We start from the raw sequence: 23,848 nt of genomic DNA, 5'->3' as shown, positions 1-23,848 counted from the left end.
CACACCCGGCTAATTTTTTTTTTTGTATTTTGGTAGAGACGGGGTTTCACCATGTTGGCCAGGATGGTCTCAATCTCCTGACCTCGTGATCCGCCTGACTCGGCCTCCCAAAGTGCTGGGATTACAGGCGTGAGACACGTGGCCAGCCAGTTAGCCTTAGATGTCCAATCACAATCTTAAATACTATATATTTCAGTTACATACATAAAATAATATACTTTTAATTGTGATTTTGTAATACCCTTAATATTTACAATAAAGGGTAACTCAGCATAGGAGGATGGAATACCAACCTGAACTACAAATTAAAATAGTATTGTTTAGTATTTTTTTTTCTTTTTGGGGTTCTTTTTGCTCTGATACTCAAGCTTTAGTGCAGTGGCACTATCATAGCTCACTGTAACCTTGAACTCCTGGGTTCAAGCAATCCGCCTGCTTCAGTCTCCCGAAGCGTTGGGATTACAGGCATGAGCCACCACACTGGACCTATATGGTATTTTTTTAAAAAGTATATATGGGCATAAAAGTTAAAAAAAAAAAATCACTTAGAGGTTAAAAATGTCTACCAGGCCTGCATTTTATAGCATACTTAAATTTCTGTCCTTTGCTAGGGTTCTTTCTTTCTTATCACTTAAATATAACTTGAGAACATTTAGTGTTTCCAGTGTAGAAGGAGAGATTCTTTGGTACCATAGCATTGCTTTGGTAATTTCTTTGTGAGACCACACTATCTTCCAGCACTGTCAAATTTAATGCCTTTTGAAGCATTTATTGATCAGGTTGGAAGCATGTTCCAACTGTCACATCAGAATAGGAGCATTATAGATCCTATCGGCTAACCAGTACATGATTCATCAGGAAGCAATTTAGGTAAGTTTGTTATTGGAGTTTATAGCTGTTACAGACTAATACGGAAGAAAACATATATACATAGCATAACTGATATACATAGCATAACTGCTTCCACCAGGGTGCCTTTTTTGTGGTGTGATTCCATTTGCTTTTATGTTGGCATACTACAGAGGTAAGTAAACTATGACCAAATTTGGTCTGCTGACAGATATATTTTTTTCATAAAGTTCTATTGGAACACAGCCATGCACACTTAGTTGCCTTTCAACAGGTAGAATTGAGTAACTGCAGAAACTATATGCCTCAAAAAGCCTAAATATTTATTATCAGACCCTTTACAGAAAAAAATATGTCAACCCCTAGCCTAGTACTCTGAGCATAAATGTAGTATCTGAAACTCTATAATATACACAGAAGTATTCAGTAATACTCATTTTTAGTCTCTGAGAAAGAACATATATAATAGTTGTATGTGGGTCCATAGTCACATTTATTTGAGCACAAGCTAGTGTATTCTATTACAGATTGATGCTAGCATCTTGGCATAGATACTATAGATTTGTTTTTGCAAAGAATTGTGAAAAGACATTTCTGAGCCTAGTATAGAAAGAGCTGATATTCTTTGAGATACACCAATAATCACAGTCAATAACTTTTTAAAATAATGTTATACCAGTTTTCTTTGATTACTCTCTATGTCCTTTTTATGGAGAGAAGTGCTTCAGTCCAGGCACTACATTTTTGGTTCTTTTAGAGACAGAGTCTCCTTCTGTCACCTGGGCTGGAATGCAGTGGTGCCACTGTAGTTCGCTACAATCTCGAACTCCTGGGCTCAAGCACTTCTCTCACCTCAGCCTCCCGAGTAGCTGAGATTACAGGCATGAGCCACCATACCTGGCTCAGTCACCAACATTTTAAATAAAAGTTGAAAGTACCTGGCTCAAGCCTGTAATCCCAGCACTTTGGGAGGCCGAGGCGGGCGGATCACGAGGTCAGGAGATCGAGACCATCCTGGCTGACACGGTGAAACCCCGTCTCTACTAAAAAATACAAAAAACTAGCCGGGCGAGGTGGCGGGCGCCTGTAGTCCCAGCTACTGGGGAGGCTGAGGCAGGAGAATTGCGTGAACCCGGGAGGCAGAGCCTGCAGTGAGCTGAGATCCGGCCACTGCACTCCAGCCTGGGCGGCAGAGTGAGACTCCGTCTCAAAAAAAAAAAAAAAAAAAAAAAAAATGTTGAAAGTACCAATCAAGATGTTTAGTGAGGATCTGGTCTCTGCTTCCAAGATGGTGCCTTGATGCTGTGTCCTCACATGGGGGAAGGGATGGAAAGACAAAAGGGGTCTAGCTAGTTCCCTTCAACCCACTCCATTCATAAGAGTTCTGCCCTCCTGACATAATTACCTCCAAAAGGGTCTACCTCTTAATACTGTAACATTGGCAATTAAGTTTCAACATACTAATTTTGGAGGGGACACAAACATTCAAATCATAGCAGAACTCCATACTAAAACCAATCTTAAACAATTACAGACTCATTTAATGACTTAGGTTTGACTTAGTGGTCTTGTATCTGGGACTTTGTTTTAAAACTCAGAGATTGAGTGAGATGTTAAAGTGATTATGTCTGGGTTTGGTTTTGTTTTGTTTTGTATTGTTTGAGACAGAGTCTTGCTCTGCAACCTCTGCCTTCCAGGTTCAAGCAATTCTGCTACCTCAGCCTCCCATGTAGCTGGGACTACAGGCGTATGCCACCACTCCTGGCTAATTTTTGTATTTTTAGTAGAGACAGGGTTTCACCATGTTGGCCAGGCTGGAGCATGTCTGTTTATGTCATCTTGTATATTTAGCGCAAATTATATCAATGTTATGTCTGACAAATTAATGTTATAGAAGTATTTAGCATTTTAGTTAATCATTGATAAACTATTCTGCATTATCACCTATGTGATATTTGCTATGGAACTCTAATTCACCTCTCAACGTAATTCATCAAACTTCAGAATATTTTATACTTCTCATCAAGACATTCAAAAAAACTTTAAGACTAGGCATGGTGGCTCATGCCTATAATCCCAGCACTTTGGTACTTTGGGAGGCTGAGGCAAGAAGATTACTTGAGGCTAGGCTGGGCAACATAGTGGCGCACAACTGGGGTCACAGCTACTTGGGAGGCTGAGGTGGGAGGACAGCTTGAGCCTGGCGGGAGGAGGTTGCAGCAAGCCCAGATTGTGCCACTGCACTCCAGCCTGGGTGACAAAGTGAGACCCTGTCTCAAAAGAAAGAAGGAAAGAAAAGAAAGAAAGAAAGAGAGAGAGAGAGAGAGAAAGAAAGAAAGAAAAGCATATCTGTAGTCACCTAAAATTCTCAGGAGCAACAAGTATAGTTGTTTCTGTTGTGATAAAACTTGTACCATCTACAAAAAAAATTAAAAATTAAAAAATTGAAATAAAAAAAAATTCCACCTTGGCTCTGCGTGGGGAAAAAGGAGAAGGCATTAAATTGCTGTTGAAAATTTGAGATCGTGCTAGTTGACTAATTGAGACAACTGCAAATTACCAATTTTCTTTCAGTTATTCTTATTTACTTGAATATTATAAATCTTTGAAAGGCACCAGGGACTTTGAACTCCTCATTTATGATTTGTTATTTAAAATCATCAGTTTTCTACTTATTTAGAATAAATAGCTAATTCTACTATGCCACAGAACTTTGGATTTGCTCAGAACAAATACACATAGGTGACTAAACTGGAAATTTTAATTCCTCAGTGGCCCTCACATTTTTCCCCAACCTTGATTTCACTTTTTGGTAAGGTTCACTGAAATCCAAGGATCTTTCTAGATTTCTCCTCTTTCCTGGTTTCTTCACTTTCAATCTTTAAGTAAAGTATTAATTTCCAGAAAGTGAAAGGATATTCTCTCTCTAAACTCACCCACATTCTCAGTTTAGTTTAGGAACGAATACTACAGAGTATATTGGTTTACAAAGTAAATTAGAAAGTATAGCCATATATTTCTGCCATTGTTTAGGCAGATATGTTTTTACTACTCTGTCCTTTCCCTTGTTTCACTGCCACTGGAAGGGTTGTTGCTGGCTAAGGAAATATTGAACCTTGAGACAAAAAAGTTCAACAAAAGAAATTTACCTAAACTAGCTTGCTTCAAGAAAAACAGATTCATGGTGTTTAATGTGTAATCCGGATACCCAGGCATGAAGTTTCACTCATTCTAGTCTTGATTATGTCTTAAAGAGTTTGAGGCCAGCCGGGCGCAGTGGCTCATGCCTGTAATCCTAGCACTTTGGGAGGCCGAAGCCGGCAGATCACAAGGTCAGGAGTTCGAGACCAGCCTGGCCAATATGGTGAAACCCCGTCTCTACTAAAAACACAAAAAAATTAGCTGGGTGTGGTGGCGGGCATCTGTAGTCCCAGCTACTTGGGAGGCTGAGGCAGGAGAATTGCTTGAACCTGGGAGGCGGAGGTTGCAGTGAGTTGAGATTGCACCACTGCACTCCAGCCTGGGTGACAGAGCAAGACTCCATCACAAAAAAAAAAAAAAAAAAAAAAAAGAGTTTAAGGTCATTTGCCATTATAGCTATTATTTTATATTTATAAAACTAAACAAAGAAGACCTGATTTTCAGATGCTTCTTTTGTCTTCTAGCCTAACTCCTCCTTTTTAAGGCAGACATTAGAGTATACTGGAAATAGCATTTAGAATCAAAGTGACCTGGTTTCAATCCCAAATATGGTTTTATTAGCTTAGTGATTTAGGACAAGTTACTTCTCTGAGCTTCAATTTCTTTCCTTTCCTTTCCTTTCCTTTTTTCCCTTTCCCTTTCCCTTTCCCTTTCCCTCCTTCCTTCCTTCCTTCCTTTCTTTCTTTTCTTTCTTTCTGTGATATGAAGGTAATACCCATTTCCCAAATTCTAAAGATTAGTTGGATTTAAACAATAACATGTAAAACATTAGGCCAGTATTAGGCATTCAATAAATAAATGTTAGTTCCGTCTCCCACTATCTTCTATTAACTTGTCTTTTTCTCTCAATTTTCCTTCATAAATGACACCAAGTTTTGTCTTTTTGATATCCTTTAGTGCTATCTTGTTTGTGGCAGTTCAATAATTCTGTTATATGAAGGTCAACCTTTTTATTTTTCTTACCTTGCTAAGTTTGCTAACTTTACACTAAAGGCATGTAGATATGTCAGCTGATTTTGTTCAGGCCGCTAAATTAAGCCAATACATATTTTTTCTTTTTCTTTTAAAAAAAGTTTCTTCTTGTATGTCCTTCCAATGAGTAATTTTTCTAGTTTTAAACAGCCAAATTCATAATAAAAAGTGATAGTTATGTTTATTGAATATTCACTGTGTACCAGGCACATTATATGTATTATCTCATTTTCATCCGAAACCCTGTAAGACTAGTGTTTTTATTATTTCCAAAACCCGTGAATCTTAGGGAATTTAAGTAAGTTGTCCAAAGTTGCACAGTTAATGAATGGCAGAGCCAAGATTCACATCCAGGCAATCTTACTTGTGAGCTGTCAACCACCACATACTACTTGATAGCACCAGAATAGCCTAAATCTCAAATTACCCAGTGTGTATAATTCAAACAAATTAATGCTTTGCGGTACTTTCTCAAAGTGCTTTTATCCGTTGTTGGAGATTTAGGAGTGATAAGGTTCTGGCTACTTATCAATATTAAAATTTTTCTCTGACATTTCTTAACAATTATATAGATTGCTGTTCTTCCCTACAATATAAAACTTTTATTAACCTTCATTAAGTTCAAAAATAATAATAGCAAACTTTTACACAGTTTGGTAAGTGGTTGACATTGTTCTAAATGCTTGTACTTACTAACTTATTGGTTTTTTAAAATTTCATGTGTTTTAGAGTTTCCTGAACAAGTTTTTCCCAAGTTCTATGTTATTCTTTTTGATGAAAGGATACTGGCTTCCTTACAATCATCTTTTCAACTTCTAAAATGTTTAATTTTTTGAATTGAGAGAATGCTTTAAAAATCTGTAAAGCTATAATACAATTCTAAATGGAACTTCTCTACAGTATGTTTATTTCTTTCCTAAGCTTTTAATTCTGGTGCTACACCCAGGTTAATTTAAAACATATTTTTTGTTGGTATTGTATTGTATTTTATTTTTTGAGACAAGGTCTCACTCTTCTGCCCAGACTGGACTGCAGAGGTATGATCATAGCTCACTGAGACCTCAAACCCTCTTGCTCCAACTGTCCTCCCACCTCAGCCTCCTGAGTAGCTGGGACTATAGGCGAGCACCACTATGCCTGGCTAATATATATATAAAATTTTGTAGAGATACGGTCTTGCCATGTTGCCAGGGTTGGTCTCGACTCTGAATCTCCTGGCCTCAGAGGGTCCTCCTGCCTTAGCCTCCGGAAGTACTGGGATTACAGGAATAAGCCACCATGCCAGGCCCATTTATATAGAATGTTTTCATTTATTATATCTGGGGAATCATCTTTTCAAGTTAATTAGTCAATCTGATAGTTTTAAACTAAGAAAATTTAACAGATTCCATCAATCCTAACTTCATTGCATCTTAATGTCATAAATTAGAAGGTTAATTTTGAAAAATTCTGCCTTTTGATTTTAAAACTTAAGACCAAACAAGTCAATAGAATTGTTAATCAGTTTAATTATGTAAAGGAAGGAAGAGAAAGAGCAGGCTTTTGTTTTTTGCTTCTCAACTATTTTAATGAAATTAACAGTAATGAGTAACTTTATCTCAGTTGGTCCCATCTTAGTGGGATTTTCATAACAATTATTGAATAATATACTTTATAGTCAAGAACATTTTTATGCTATAGATTTTCTTTTTTTTTTTTTTTTTTTTTTTTTTTTTTGAGACGGAGTCTCACGCTGTTGCCCAGGCTGGAGTGCAGTGGCGCGATCTCGGCTCACTGCAAGCTCCGCCTCCCGGGTTCCCGCCATTCTCCTGCCTCAGCCTCCTGAGTAGCTGGGACTACAGGCGCCCGCCACCGCGCCCGGCTAATTTTTTGTATTTTTAGTAGAGACGGGGTTTCACTGTGGTCTCGATCTCCTGACCTTGTGATCCGCCCGCCTCGGCCTCCCAAAGTGCTGGGATTACAGGCTTGAGCCACCGCGCCCGGCATATGCTATAGATTTTCGAATGTGTATAATACATTATATGAATCTATGTCTCAAAGAGTCAGCTTATTTATTCTTTTTACCTTAAAAGAATACATTTTGCACTGATCTATTACTAAGCTAATTTGACAGCTAGGGCTAGCAGTTGGTGTAGATTTGAGCTAAAGGTGAAATGAAGAACTGAAAATGGGAATTGGTTATTAGCATCCTACTATGTTTTATTATTCAAGTGATTTAGGACAAGTTACTTGAGTTCTCTAGGCTTCATAAATGATTTTTTTTTAACTTTATTGAGGGTAGGGATCATGACTTAAATTTTTTTTTCTATGTTTTTCAATACCTCAGTATATTGTAGGGACTTGTTGAGAACTTGTTGAATGAATATATTGTTCGGGGTTTACCATTACTCAGTATTTTAGTTGTCACATCTTAAAATAGATCATCATTTTTACCATCACACTCCCTTCATAAGATATAGAAATGAAGCCCTTCTTGTTTGGAAATAGTGGTATTTTGGTTTTACTTTTTTTTAAGTTACTGTTGTAAGGTACTACTTTAATATTTTTATTTAACTTTGTTTGTCTTTAGTAGGACTAAGTTAAAGAGAGCTTTGACTTGCTTAAACGTTGGGCAGAAAAGCAGAAGAGAAAAGGGAAGTGGAAATCAAAGCAACAGAGAAAAGAAAATGCACATATTTGGGAAATGGAACATGTTGCCAACATCTGTATCACATAATAATCAGTGGCAGGTTGACATCATTTGCCTAAATGTTCTTTACTGAAGAAGAATTTTTTTCACTTAAAAAAGGAAAAACCTCAAGAAGCTGCCTATGTTTAAAAAAAAAAAAAAGAGCAAGTGTTTTCATTTGGTTTTTGATGGGAATGATAATACATTTGAACATTTATTTTCCCATTACAAAGTACTAAATGAAGTCAGACATGGTGGCTCATGCCTTTAATCCTAGCATTTTGGAAAGCTGAGGCAAAAAGATGACTTGAGATCAGGAGTTCAAGACCAGCCTGGGCAACATAGTAAAACCCCGTCTCTACCAAAAAAAAAAAATTAGCCAGGCATGGTGGTGCACACTGAGGTGGGAGGATCACTGAAGCCCAAGAGGTCATGGCCGCAGTGAGCCATGGTCATGTCGCTGCACTCCAGCCTGGGTGACAGAGTGAGAACCTGTCTCAAAAAAAAAAAAAAAAAAAAAAAAAAAATTATGCTAAATGTAATATGTGTAATCTCATTTAATCCTTGAACATTAATTTTTTTTAATTTTGAAGATGCAGAGATAGTTTCATGGAGATTAAATGGTTAGTGCCAAGTTACACAGGTAGTGAGTGTTAGATACAGGATTTCCGATTCAAAAACTTTATTTTCTTCCTACTGTTTCATAAATGTTACATTTAGAAAATTAAGAAAAGTGGACATATGAGTCCATTAAACAAATATGGCAACAATAAAACTGTACTTGTTGTGTAGTCTGGGCAGTAACAAGAAACAGAAGAAGGTGAAAGATACAGGGGACTGAGAAAGAACTGGCAAGGATCAGGAAAGACAGCACACCGTAGTGGTAAAGCGCACAGGCTCTGGATTTAGACTACCTCATTTTTAATTTCAACTCTGCCACTTACTAACTTTGTGATCAGTTACTTCTCTGCTGTGTATCCTTATCTATAAAATAAGGATAATAATAGTAACTTACAGGGTAAGTAATAAAGCTACATACTTTGCTTTTACATGTTAAGACCTATTTATTTCATCAGCATCCCCGACCTCTACCCACTGGGTGTCAGTAGCACTCCCTTTAATTCTAACAACAAGCTGGGTAAGGCCAGATTCCTTATTACCCTTTTCTACAACTCTTGACATGCTGTGTAGTGTAGAGTGTAGGGGGATAAGGATAGAAGCAGGGAGCTCCGTTAGAATGCTGTTGTGGTAATCTTGGTAAGAAATGATAGTGATTAGATTCTGGATATATTTGAAGGAAAAGCCAATAAGATTTCCTAATGGGTTGAATGTAGACTGAGAAAAAGACGTAATGAGTGGTTCCAAGAATTTTGGCCTGAGCAGGTAGAAAGAGATTTTATCAACTGAAATAGGAAAACACTAGGTGGGGTAGTTTTGGGGGAAGAAAATCAGAAATCCCGTTTTGGACATGTTAGGTTTGAGTTGTCTGTTACATCTAGCTAAAGATGTTGAGCAGGCAGTTGAATATACAAGTCTGAAATTCAAAAGAGAAGTTTAGGCTAGAGATATTAGCGTGGAAGTTGTCATTGCCTAAATCAACAGAACTTTCTACAATGATGGAAAAATGTTTATATCTATACTGTCTAATATGGTAGCCACTAGCCACATGTGGATTTTGAGCACATCAGATGTAGCTAGTGTGACTGAGGTACTGAATTTTTTTATTTTAGTTAATTTAAGTAGCCACATCTAACTAGTGGCTACTGTATTGGACAGCACAAGCTATGATAGTAAAACCATAAGACTGCATAAGATTACCAAGAGATTGAGGGTAGATCGAGACTGAACCTTGGAACTCTGCAACTGTAAAGGGATCTGAGAAATGAGAAAGCATCAAAGGAGGCAGAGAAGTAGGAGGGACCAGTGAGGTAGGGAAAAAACCTGGAGGCTTAGTGAATCCAGCTTATCAAGGAGGAAAGTGATCCTTTTGGCAAATATTTCCAATAGGTCAAGTAAGTTAAGGACTGAAAAATAACCCTTGGGGTGAGCGATATGGAGGTCTTTAGTGATCCAATAAGAACAGCTTCTGTATAGTGATAGGAAAGATATGATTAGCATAGGCTGAAGAAAGAATGAGAGGATCTTATTTATCCTGTGCTTTCTACTTTTTCCCACCTATTTTGTATTTTTTCTCCTCTTTTGCCTTCCTTTAGTTCAGATATTTTTTATCCTTCTTCTTTCCCCTCTACTAAATGTAAGGTTATACACTGCTTTCTATTAATAGTTACCTTAAAATAACAACATCAATGTGTGATATTGATCTGGACAACATAAGGACCTTTGGACATTTTAATTCCAAGACCTTCATCTGACTTTTTTTTTCCCCCTTTGGTCTGGAATTTTAATTCTTTTTTTCTTTTTGTTTTGTTTTGTTTGTTTTATTTTTTTGAGAAGAGGTCTCACTCTGTGATGACCAGGCTGGAGTGCAGTAGTGCAATCTTGGCTCACTGCAACCTCTGCCTCCCTGGTTCAAGCGATTTTCCCACCACAGCCTCCCAAGAAGCTGGAATTACAGGTGCCCACCACCACGCCTGGCTAATTTTTATATTTTTAGTAGAGACGGTGTTTCACCATGTTAGCCATGCAGGTCTCAAACTCCTGACCTCAAGTGATCCGCCCACCTCGACCCCCCAAAGTGTTGGGATTACAGATGTGAGCCACCGTGCCCAGCCCTACTTATTTTTTTCAAACCCTATAATATTTATTCCTTACATTCATTAAATTTCATAAATCTGTAGATAGGTACCTTTAATGATCAGCCATTATCTCTACAGATATTACTTCTGTCTTCTTTCTTTCTGATTCTCCAATTACATGCTTGTTAGACCTTCTCATTCTATCTTCCATGTTTCTTAAACACCTTCCACATTTTCTGCCTTTATTTTTCTCTCTCTGCCACATTCTAGGTAGTTTCTTCTGACTTATCTTCTGTGTTATTAATTTTCTCTTCAACTTTTAAACTCATTCATTGAGTGTTGAATTTTGGCTCTTGAATTTTTTTTTTCCTAAAAATTCACTCTGGTCCTTATTTAAACATACTAAGTCACTTTTTGAAAATGTCTACTTTTTCTGTTATTTATTTAAACATAGGAAATATTATTGTTTTATATTTTTCTTCTGTTGATTTTTATAGTTGAAGTTCTCATGGGTCTGTTTCTGCTTTTGTTTCTTGTTCTCACTCATAGTACTTTATTTCCTGCTATGCTAGGTTATTTTTGACTCACTGTTTGTTGTCCTTAAATGATTGTTAGCAGGACTTCTTTAAGGCCTACGATGAAGGTGTGTCTTCACAGGAAAGATTTACATTTGCTTCTATTGGTTACCTAGAAGTAAGTGCTACCAAGCAGGTTAATCTTAAATTACATTCATAGCTTTCAGTGTTCCTTGCAAATTCTCATGAGGTGCAGTTTATGGTAGTAAATTATCAGTTTATGGTAATAAAAAAGCTCATACACACATATGCTGTGGTCAGTAGTTTGGGGTGTTTTTTTAATTTATTTTTTTGAGATGGAGTCTCGCTCTATTGCCCAGGCTGAAGTACAGTGGTGCGATCTTGGCTCACTGCAACCTCCACCTCCTGGGTTCAAGCTATTCTCCTGCCTCAGCCTGCCGAGTAACTGGGATTACAGGAGCATGCCACCATACCTGGCTATTTTTCTATATTTTTGGTAGAGATAGGGTTTCACCATGTAGGCCATACTGGTTTTAAACTCCTGAACTCAAGTGACCCACCCACCTTGGCTTCCCAAAGTGCTGGGATTACAGGCATGAGCCACCCCACCCGGCCAGTTTGTTTGGGTTTTTGTCATTTTTTGTTTGTTTGTTTTGAGACAGGGTCTCACTCCGTCACCCAGGTGGCTGGAGTGCAGTGGCACAATCATAGCTCACTATAGCTTCCAAATCCTGGGTTTAAGCAATCCTCCCACTTCAGCCTCAGCCTCCAAAGTAGCTGAGACTACAGGCATGTGCCACCACCCCCCACTACTTTTGTCTGTTTTTTAGTGGGGATGAGGTTGTGCCATTTTTGCCCAGGCTCATCTCAAACTCCCAGCCTCAAGCAATCTACCTCAGCCTCTCAAAATGCTGGGATTATAGGTGTGAGACACTATAGCCTCTGGTCCATTTTAAGAAGACTTCTTTGTAGTTCCCTTATGAGGGAATAAGCTAAAGATTTTAAAAGTATTTTATTCAGTATTTTTAGTTTTTTTCCTGCAGGAAAAATTAGTCCAAATAGCCTAATCTGTTTTATTACTGAAAATGAATTGCCCCACTTATTTTTTAGTAAGCTGAAAAATAAGAAATAACTCCATTTAAGGTTAGCAAGTTTCTGATACATATTTCAGGCATATACCTCATTAAGATATCTTCAGCAAATTCCAGTATTTTTCCAGTTTCTTATTCATGAATATTTATGAGTTATGGATAATAAAATATTTTAAAATTAAACTAAATTATTTATCTTCTTTGTGTAGGACTAACTTCTTCAGTGCTTAGAGTGTGAGAAAAATGGCAAATATGAATAGTGATTCTAGGCATCTTGGCACCTCTAAGGTAGATCATGAAAGAGATCCTGGACCTATGAATATCCAGTTTGAGCCGTCAGATCTAAGATCCAAAAGGTAAGCATTTAAAATAAAACACTTATTTCATAATTAGAGTCTTTAATGATTAAAATACATCTAATTATAACCAAACATGTATAGATTTGATTATAAAATATCTGATTTCTTACAGGATTTGTGTGTGTACATGTGGAGAGAAGTAAATAGGAATACTATATACTGGTTTATATTTGATTTTTTTTTTTCCCCACTAAACTCAACATCTCTGTTGGGGGAGGGGTTGTGGTAACTTTACAAAGTAAGATACGTTAATATAATTCATTTAACAAATATGTATTGATTACCCACTTTGTGCAAGGTAATATGCTAAGTGCTCAAGGTAGAAGAGTAAAAGTAGTAGAAAATCTTTACCTTCATCGAGGTAAAATTTCAGAAGATGGTTTAAAATAATTTGAGTTTAAATTTTATTTCATTGTATACCTGTAAAACCCAAAAGAATCCATGAAAAAATTATAAACAGTAAGAGAATTCAATAAAGTAGCTGCTTACAAAACAGGCAAAAATAAATAGACTGCCAATGAGAAAATGGAAGAAAAAATAAAATACATAGAAATGGTCTTATCATGAATGTGTAAAATCTACATGAGAGAAACTAAAATGCTTCTGACATAAAATGAGATTTAGAGTATTTCATAAAATCTGAGATGCTACTGATTATAAATTGCATTTTAAAAAAAATTTAACACTAAGGAAAACTGCTGCCCATACCTCTGATGCAATAACCTCTTAGGACTTAGAGTTTTTGTTTTGTATTTACTGAAAGAACTCTTGGGCCACGCACGGTGTCTCATGCCTGTAATCCCAACACTTTGGGAGGCTGAGGTGGGTGGATCACTTGAGACCAAGAGTTCAAGACTAGCCTGGCCAACATGGCAAAACCCCGTATCTACTAAAAGTGCACAAATTAGCTGGGTGTGGTGGTGCATACCTGTAATCCCAGCTATTTGGGAGACTGAGGTATGATAATCACTTGAACCTGAGAGGCAGAGGTGGTAGTGAGCCAAGATCGTACCACTGCACTCCAGCCTGGTAACAGAGCAAGACTCTGTCAGGAAAGGAAAGGGGAAAGGGAAAAGGGAGAACTTTTGGACTTATGTGATATTTTATCCTATATTTCTTATGCAGTTATAAAAATGAAAATAGAAACAAAGTATATTGATTAAGGTATTACTGACACCTCACATTTAGAATATGATTCTTCTGAATTATTTTTTGATGTAAAGTCATCAAAATAGGTGTTTTCCCCACATACACACAGAATTGTCCTTAGTGCCATTAAGAACCCTGGTGCTGTAACATTTCCTGAAAAGATTTTCTTCCAGGTCACTGACATTTAAGTTCTGATGCTTGCACTTTCCTGATCTTACCAGAAGATGTCACAAAAGGTTTTCTAACAACAACATGACCCATCTATCTTCCTCAGATGGTCTTTTAATGGTTTGTCTAACGTGACGAGGGATGGCAGTTACCTGTCATGCCATCAGGAATAACTACTATTATATTGTCACTTGCTGACAGTGATTTTTTTTTTTTTTTTTTTGAGACAGAGTCTTGCTCTGTAGCCTGCACTGTAATGTGGTGCAATCATGGCTTGCTGTAGCCTTGATCTCCTGGGCTCAAACAATCCTTCCACTTCAGCCTCCTGAGTAGCTGGGACTACAGGTGGGTACCACTATGCCCAGCTAATTTTTTAGAAATTTTATTTTGTAGAGCTGGGTGCGGTGGCTCAAGCCTGTAATCCCAGCACTTTGGGAGGCCGAGACGGGCGGATCACGAGGTCAGGAGATCGAGACCATCCTGGCTAACACGGTGAAACCCCGTCTCTACTAAAAATACAAAAAACTAGCTGGGCGAAGTGGCGGGCGCCTGTAGTCCCAGCTACTCGGGAGGCTGAGGCAGGAGAATGGCCTAAACCCGGGAGGCGGAGCTTGCAGTGAGCTGAGATCCGGCCACTGTACTCCAGCCTGGGCGGCAGAGCGAGACTCCGTCTCAAAAAAAAAAAAGAAAAAAAGAAATTTTATTTTGTAGAGAAGGGGTCTTGCTATGTTACCGGGGTGGTCTTGAACTCCTGGGCTCAAGCAATTTGTCCATCTCAGCTTCCCAAGTAGCTGGGACTACAGGCGCACACCACTGCACCAGGCTAATTTTTACATTTATTTTTTGCGGACATGGCATCTCACTTCATTGACTGGGCTGGTCTTGAACTCGTGGGCTCAAGCAAGCCTCCCACCTTAGCCTCCCAAAGTGTTCGGATTACAGGTGTGAGTCACCACGCCTGACTCTGGCAGTGATGAAAAGGTGTTCTAGATTATGAGATTCATCCTTACTTAGAAGTGTTTAAATGTGTATATTAGAATCAGTAAAATATGATATAATAAAAATAATAAAATGAGGCATATTCTGCTCTCATTGGGAAGACTCTGAAGATGTCATAGTCTTCAAATTTTCATCCATAAATTTAATGTGATTTTCCCCCTAAAATGCCAGCAGCCTATTCCAAAGTTTATATGGATCAGTAATTTCACTTCTAAGCATTAATTCACTTTGTCAAAAATGATATGTGCACAAGGTAGTATAATGCAGTATTTTTCATAATAGTAAAGATTAAAAGCAATCAAAATTTCTTTTCTTACAGGATTGGATAAATAAGTTGTGGCACATTTATACAATGGAATATTTTTCCTCTATTAAAAAGAAGGAGGTGGCTTTATTACATGTCAAAATGGAACAAGTCTTCAACATATTTTGTTAAGTGAAAAACTGAAGTAGAGAGCAGTATGTATAGCATGCCACCATTTGGGTAAAAATAAATTAATATAATATGTATAAATGAAATTTTGAGTAGTAAATAGGAAACTGTAAGATGGTTGCCCCCTCAGAGGGAAACTGAGTGCTTTAGGCGGGATGGTGTGGCAGATACTGTAAGGTAGACACTCAATAATTGTTCAGCAACCCTACCTATTCGTTAATGTCAACAGAATCCTTATTTTTTTGAGTCACAATGGGTCTTCATCCCAGAGATGAAAGATGGTTGGTGTAAGCTAATCTTGATAATCCTATTTTCATTCCCACATACTTAATTTTTCAGTGTTTCTTGCAACTAGAAGTGGAAATGTGAAATTTATCACGAGAAATTTATCATTGTCATTTATAGTGGCCATCGGAAAAGATAATGAAATAAAAATTTCGATTCTTATATATTCCAATGTCAGTAAATATAAGCACTAATGAATGCTGACTTGAATGCTCAGGGTTTTCTTGAAACTTCTAAGTTCTATGATAAATAATTGACCACTGTGACAACAGAACATAAGTCATTAAAGTGCATTCCATTACAGTAAGTTGGCAGGAGTTCAAACAGTTCTCCGTAAATTTTTTCGACTGGGTAGATTAAATGGCAATATATTTTCTATAATGAAACTTGTTGAAATGAGAGGGAATCAGCTATTTACAATCATGGCATAACTACCTAGGTAAGCATGTTTTAAGAAAGGCAAATACAGAGACTTAACAGTACTAAATGCTAATTTGCTTGTGGAATAATTTGTTTAGGAAAACAAACTAATGAAAAAAAAATGTGAGCACCTTAAAACATTGTTATTTTTGTTAAAATATGGATTACTTCACGTTACATATATAAATAAAACTCATCTACACTGAGGGAAAATTATCTTCCATTTGAAGAACCAGATTAGGACAACTTTCCAAAACTGTAGTCATTTTAGAGTTACCTTATGACTTTGGCAATATCTTCAGTAGTACCTGTATGATATAAGTGAATGTTTCTTCAAAAATCTACTTTTTAAAATTAGGGTTAATTTAGCCTCAACACAGATTTATAAAACGATGGATTTGAAGTGTTGTTTATGCTTTTTTTCTAATACACATTGCATTAAATACAAACTAGTTTAAATACCCTTTATTCTTATGCTACTTACAATCGTTTTATATACTACTATACTTTGAGAAACTGTCTTTGGCTGTCAGAGTATGTCAAGTATATATTTAGATTACTTATCCTCAGTTTAGCTTGTGGTTTTATATCTCTTCCACTAGGTGGCAATAAAATCACATAATTTTAATAACTGCTTTGGACTGAAAGTATGATGGTTCTGCTTATCCTTTTAGTGGAACTGGGGTGTAACTAAACTTACGTGGAGGAAGAAGCTTGTTGTTACAGAGGAACAATATATGTCAAATCATTTGGGGTCTTTTTCAAACTATGCAGGCCTACTTTTTATTCTGCATACCTCCCCTCCCCCACCAATTTTCCCCCTGGTTTGGGGTGGAATAAGGAATGTGAGTGGAGGGACAGAAAGGTTTAGAAGTCTCCTATCCTGATATATGTGCTACATTCCATTAGCAAGCACCAGTCTAAGAGGTTATTTTCCTGTTTTTCCCAGACTTTCTGGTAGCCAAAGATAGAACCTGATTTTCAGTATTGCTTGATATTGCTGCATATTCAGGATTGCTGCTGCTCTCAGACTATGCCCTGGGGAAGTTGACCATCCAGTTAGCCTACACACCGATTGTGAAATAGTTAATTTGTTTTTGAGCTTCTCCTGTTTTTCAGTCTTCTCTATCTCTGTTTCCTCTTATTCCATTTTCCCCAGGGCCTAGGGATTTCATATCCTTCTCTTTATGCCCAGTATTACCCAGGGCAGGAATTCACTCAGACTTAACCCCTTAGGCAATTCTTTGTAAACCATATTTTTCTTCTGGCCCTTATTCACCAATACTTATCTGTCCTATTCCTGCCAGGGTTCTGTTGTCAGCTTGGTATTGTAATGGAAAACAATTGGATGTATCAGAGACCTAGTCTATTACATTTCCATGGCTATTTGCATTTTAACATGGAGAATCCGGTAAATATGAAATCCTAACCAAAAGTTTCAAGATTTTTCTAACTGAGAACATTTCAGGTGTTCTGATAAGCCAGTGGATACAGGCAGCATCCCTACTGCCCTTCAAACAACCTAGGTATGCTGCGGCACTCTTTTTTAGAATGTCTTCTAGTGTGTACATCTGTAAATTGGTCTTTCTGTCTCACCTGTCACTAATACTGTCACTGTAGAGCAGCCTAAATTGACTCTTTTTGGTAATTGAGGTCTTAGGAGAGAGGAAGAAGGAAAAATATATAAGGACAAAGAATTTGAGAGAATAAAAGGATTCTGATGGGATTGGAAATAAGACCCAGTCTAACAAGTTTATATTTAGATTTAAGACATCTCTAACTCCACATCTCAGATTGTCCTCTTAGCACTTAACAAAAAGACAGTTTCTTTGGGGAATCTAGTACATCTAGTAAAAGGATATTTACTAAGGCAAAGTGAAGAGTTTATCTATTAATAGGTAAGGGTAGATAGATGCTGGCCCAGTGACAGTGATTGGAAGTAATTGAGGCTTGGTGGTTTCATAGCTGGGATTATACAGATGTTCAACAAAAGACAGAAAAGTAGTTTTCCCAGGAGGGGTGGTTTCTAGAGCCGCATAAATTATATTTTGAGGAACTTGATATCAGTGTTAAACAGATAGACTAGGACCTTGATCATTCATCAGTGGCTAGTGCTGATGGCCAACTTGCTAGTTGTATTACTTTTATACCCTTCTCCATCCTCTTTCCCTTCCATTCTCTCACACTTGGGCCCCCCTCTCTTCTCTCCAACTTTCCACTGTTACTTTTCCTCAAAGGAACTGTCTAAACACTTGAAGCAAATCCTGACCTTAGAGTCAGGGATGCCTTAAATCTAAATACAGGCAAGACACAGTGGCTTACACCTGTAATCCCAGCACATTGGGAGGCTGAGGCAGGTGGATTGCTTGAGGCCAGAAGTTTGAGACCAGCCTGGGCAACATAGCGAGACCTATGCAAAACTTAGCAAATCTCTACCAAAAAAAAAAAAAAAAAAAATCTAAATACAAACTTTGTTAGACTGGGATCTTATTCCTAGTCCCATTAGAATCCTTTTTTCCCTTCATATTCATTGTCCTTATATATTTTTCTTTCTTCCTCTCTTTTCAGATAGTTTTGTTTACTTAATTGCCCTTTTGTATCCATAACTGCTTGCCTAAGTGGCTTCTTTCTTTCCTAGATCATTCTGTTCTAATTGATTTTACTATTTGTTTACTTGCCTGGAAGCTGGTCTTGCTTTATCATCTTTTCTCCTTCTCTCTTTATTATTATGATGCTCCTCCACTTATTTTGGGGTGTTCCTGATAAACCCATAGTAAGCCAAAATATCCTAAGTTGAAAATGCATTTAATACCCAGATAAAACCATCATAAAGTAAAAAAATCTTAAGTTGAACTGCTGTAAGTTGGGGACTGTATTAGAGAAGCCTGAAGAAAGAGGGACCCTCATTGGGTTTGACTGGTACTCTTTAGGGCCAAATCAAAAGTGTGGGTTTTTTGGAGGAAATAATATGAAGGGTTGGGCTAGCATTGTTCTCTGTTTGCTCACTATTGTAACACATCCAATATTGTAACACATATATATTTAGTCAAAAACGTTTTAGTGCAATAGTATAATCATACTGTAAAAGCAGTGAAACCAATTGCAAGTATATAACAAGAGATTTGAAACTTCTTTTAACAAACAGACTTAAAACCTAATATTATTGAATTGATGGAGGCACATGAAAAGCAAGGGTCTTGTTACAGCTCAGTGACTGACTATAGGCCAAATATAAGGAATTTGTGTAAAAATTACACATGGAGATTATACATCTTTGGCTTGCCTGATATTTTTTTTAGTCTCATTCTGAAATTGTTCCCGAAGTCTATTACTTTTCTATGCCTTCTTTTAGTATTTCTTCTTTCAATCTGTTCTCTCTTCCCTTGTCACAAGATACTTTTTCCAAGTTCTCTTAAGTATTAGAAGATAAATGAATGCCTCAACATTTTAAGTTAGGAGATATGTTTTCTATAAAATAATATTGGGAATTGTTTTGGTGCTATACTTATAAAAAGGCCTGCTTCATTTGCAAGAACATCATGCTTCCATATTTTTTCTACTTCAGTAGTTTATAGTTTATCTTGGTATATTATCACTACTTCAACTAAGGTTATTTTTATCCTTGTTTACTGTATACAGATCTGACCTGATATTACTTATTCTAACACTAGCTTTTTAAAATAACAGTAGTTTTTATTTATGTCTATCAAAACTTCTGCTTTTTTATTTACCTATACTTCATATACAGAATGGCTTCTAGTTTTACTTCTCTTAAATTGTCTTATTAATTTCAAATAGAGGCAAGCATTGGTCTTCTTTATTATGTCTTTGACTGTAGCTATGCCTGGGAATTTACATATTAAAATACAATTTCATTATGTTACTTTCATTTGTTTCTGTTTTATATTATAGTAGGAGTTATTTTTATTTTTTAATAATTATGCCTCTAGGTAGTTATGTATTTTCTATTTTATTAAGGCTAGTAAATGGGGTATTAAAAATAATTGCTTAAAGAGGTCATGCCCTCGGGCCGGGCATGGTGGCTCACACCTGTAATCCCAGCACTTTGGGAGGCAGAGGCAGGCAGATCACGAGGTCAGGAGATCGAGACTATCCTGGCTAACACGGTGAAACCCCGTCTCTACTAAAAATACAAAAGAATTAGCCGGGCGTGGTGGCGGGCGCCTGTAGTCCCAGCTACTCAGGAGGCTGAGGCAGGAGAATGGCGTGAACCTGGGAGGCAGAGCTTGCAGTGAGCTAAGATCAGGTCACTGCACTCCAGCCTGGGCAACAGAGAGAGACTCTGTCTCAAAAAAAAAAAAAAAAAAAAAGAGATCATACCCTCATTCATACATTGCTGGTGGGATTGAAACATGGTACAAAGACAAGGATGCCCTCCCTCACTACTCCTATTCAACATGGTATGGAAGTTCTGGCCAGAGCAATCAGGCAAGAGAAAGAAATAAAGGTCATTCAAATAGGAAGAGAGGAAGTCAAACTATCCCTGTTTGCAGATGACATGATCCTATATCTAAAAAACCCTATCATCTCAGCCCAAAAGCTTCTTAAGCTGATAAGCAACTTCAACAAAGTCTCAGGATACAATATCAATGTGCAAAAATTGCTCGTATTCCTATACACCAACAACAGTCAAGCCAAGAGCCAAATCTCGAATGAACTCCCATTCACAGTTGCTACAAAAAAATACAATACCAGCCGGTGCAGTGGCTCACGCCTGTAATCCCAGCACTGTGGGAAGCCAAGGCGGGCAGATCACAAGGTCAGGAGATTGAGACCATCCTGGCTAACATAGTGAAACATCGTCTCTGCTAAAAATATAAAAAATTAGCCGGACATGGTGGCACGCACCTCTAGTCCCAGCTACTCAAGAGGCTGAGGCAGGAGAATCACTTGAACCCAAGAGGTGGAGGTTGCAGTGAGCCAAGATCATGCCACTGCACTCCAGCCTGGGCGACAGTGAGACTCCATCTCAAAATAATAAAATAAAATAAAATACCTAGGAATACAGCTAACAAGGGAAGTGAAAGATCTCTACAAGGAGAACTACAACCCACTGCTTAAAGAAATCAGAGATGACACAAATGGAAAAGCATTCCATGCTCATAGATAGGAAGAACCAATATCATTAAAATGGTCATACTGCCCAAAGCAATTTATGGATTCAATGCTATTTCCATTAAACTATCATTGACATTCTTCACAGAACTAGAAAAAACTTTAAAAAATACATATGGAGCCAAAAAAGAGCCCGAATAGCCAAGGCAGTCTTAAGCAAAAAAAAAAAAAAAAAAACAAAGCTGGAGGCATCATGCAATCCAACTTCAAATTATATTATAGGAGTACAGTAACTAAAACAGCATGGTACTGATATAAGAACAGACAAATAGACCAATGGAACAGGATAGAGAACCCAGAAATAAGACCGTACACCTACAACTATCTGATCTTCAACAAACCTGACAAAAACAAGCAATGGGGAAATATTCCCTATTGAATAAATGGTGCTGGGATAACTGAGTAGCCATTTACAGAAAATTGAAACTGGACCCTTTCCTTAACCATATACAAAAATTAAGATGGATTAAAGACTTAAATATAAAACCTAAAACTATAAAAACCCTGGAAGACAACCTAGGCAGTACCTTTCAGGACATAGGGACAGGCAAAGATTTCATGACAAAGATGCCAAAAAAATTGCCAAAAAGCAAAAATTGACAAATGGGACCTAATGAAACTAGAGCTTCTGCACAGCAAAAGAAACTATCAATAGAGTAAACAGACAACCTACAGAGTGGAATAAAACTATATATCTGACAAAGGTCTAATAGCCAGCAACTATAAGGAACTTAAACAAATTTACAAGAAAAAACAACCCCATTAAAAAGTGGGCAAAGAGGCCGGGCGCGGTGGCTCAAGCCTGTAATCCCAGCACTTTGGGAGGCCGAGGCGGGCGGATCACAAGGTCAGGAGATCGAGACCACAGTGAAACCCCGTCTCTACTAAAAATACAAAAAATTAGCCGGGCGCGGTGGCGGGCGCCTGTAGTCCCAGCTACTCAGGAGGCTGAGGCAGGAGAATGGCGGGAACCCGGGAGGCGGAGCTTGCAGTGAGCCGAGATCGCGCCACTGCACTCCAGCCTGGGCAACAGCGTGAGACTCAGTCTCAAAAAAAAAAAAAAAAAGTGGGCAAAGAAATGAATAGGCAGACACTTCTGAAAAGAAGACATATATGCAGCCAACAAGCATATAAAAAAAGTTCAACATCACTAATCATTAGAGAAATGCAAATCAAAACCACAATGAGATACCATCTCACACCACTCAGAATGGTTATTATTAAAAAGGTAAAAGGAACAGATGCCAGTGAGGTTCTGGAGAAAAAGGAAGGCTTATACATTGTTGGTGGGAGTGTAAATTAGTTGAGCCATTACGGAAGATAGTATGGCGATTCCTCAAAGACCTGAAGACAGAAATACCATTCGACCCAGCAATCCCATTACTGGGTATATACCCAACGGAATATAGTTATATTATAAAGATACGTGTACACATACATTCACTGCAACACTATTTACAATAGCAAAGACATGGAATCAACCAAAAAGCCCATCAATGATAGACTGGATAAGGAAAATGTGATACATACATACCATTCAACGCTATGCAGCCATAAAAAAGAATGAGATCATGTCCTTTGCAGGGACATGGATGAAGCTAGAGGCTGTTACCCTTAGCAAACTGACAGAGGAAGAGAAAACCAAATACCACATGTACTCACTTACAAGTGGGAGCTAAATATTAAGAACACATGGACACATAGAGGGGAACAACACACACTGGGGCTTATGGGAGGGTGGAGGGTGGGAGGAGGGAGAGGATCAGGAAAAATAGCTGATGGATACTAGGCTTAATGCGTGGGTGATGAAATAATCTGTACAACAAACCCCCATCACACATGTTTGCCTATGTACATAGGCACATCCTGCACGTGTACCCCTGAACTTAAAAGTTAAAAAAAAAAAAAATGGTACAGCCATTTTTGAAAACAGTTTGATAGCTCCTCAGAATGTTAAATACAGAGCTATCATATGACCTAGCAATTCTACTTCTGGGTATCTTTCCAGAGAATTAAAAACATATGTCTACACAAATACTTGTAAACAAATGTTCCTAACATTCATAATGGTCAAAGTGGAAACAACTCAAATGTCCATCAACTGATAAACAACAATATGTATCAACCTGAAGACATTATGCTGTGTGAAAGAAGCCACACAAGACTACATATTGTATGATTCCATTTATATAAACTTTCTAAATTCGGTAAAGTCATAGAAACAGAAAGCAGATTAATAGTTTCCAGGGACTGGGGAAAGGGGAAAATGGAGTCTGGGACTTCTTTTGGGATGGTAAAAATGTTCTAAAATGGATTATGGTGATGGCTGTACAGTCATCAATCTGTGAATGACAGATTAAGGAATTTGGGCTGACCAAGTTATTGAGAATAACTAGAAAAGCTGACAAAATGTTTTTAAAAATATGCTTGAAGACATACGACAACTAATAAGACAATGTAGAATACCAAGGTCTAAATCAGGAAGAAGACAAAGCCAGAAAGGAGAGCCTAGCGTTTCCTCAAGAATATCTGCCAATTCCAGTTTATTAGCTGAGAGGCTTAAAATAGAGCCTTTGGCCAGGCGTGGTGGCTCACATCTGTAATCCCAGCACCTTGGGAGGCTGAGGCAGGTGACTCATCTGAGGTCAGGAGTTCGAGACCAGTCTGGCCAACATGGTGAAACCCTGTCTCTACTAAAAATACAAAACTAAGCTGGGCGTGGTGGCAGGCACCTGTAATCCCAGCTACTCAGAAGGCTGAGGCAGGAGAATTGCTTGAACCTCGGAGGTAGAGACTGCAGTGAGCTGAGATCTCACCACTGCACTCCAGCCTGGGTGACAGAGCGAGACTCCATCTCAGAAAAGCAAACAAACAAAACAACAACAA

General features: G+C 37.8%; 1 protein-coding gene across 5 annotated transcripts in view; it reads left to right on the top strand.

Moving 5' to 3' along the window:
- Positions 1-23,848, top strand: part of SLC38A9 (solute carrier family 38 member 9) — an 88,224-nt gene that overhangs the window by 2,368 nt on the left and 62,008 nt on the right. For all 5 annotated transcript variants that reach the window (XR_001491401.4, XM_073993457.1, XM_065546275.1 and 2 more), the window contains exon 3: positions 12,223-12,369. Coding sequence is in view for 2 of the 5 variants with exons in the window: in XM_015451517.3 (XP_015307003.1) it covers positions 12,257-12,369 (113 nt within the window). In the remaining 3 variants the exon portion in view is untranslated. The remainder of the gene's footprint in view (positions 1-12,222; positions 12,370-23,848) is intronic.

The sequence above is a fragment of the Macaca fascicularis genome, chromosome 6 (genome assembly GCF_037993035.2).
Source record: "Macaca fascicularis isolate 582-1 chromosome 6, T2T-MFA8v1.1".
Taxonomy (NCBI): Eukaryota; Metazoa; Chordata; class Mammalia; order Primates; family Cercopithecidae; genus Macaca; species Macaca fascicularis.
This window is presented reverse-complemented; position numbering and strand designations above follow the sequence as displayed.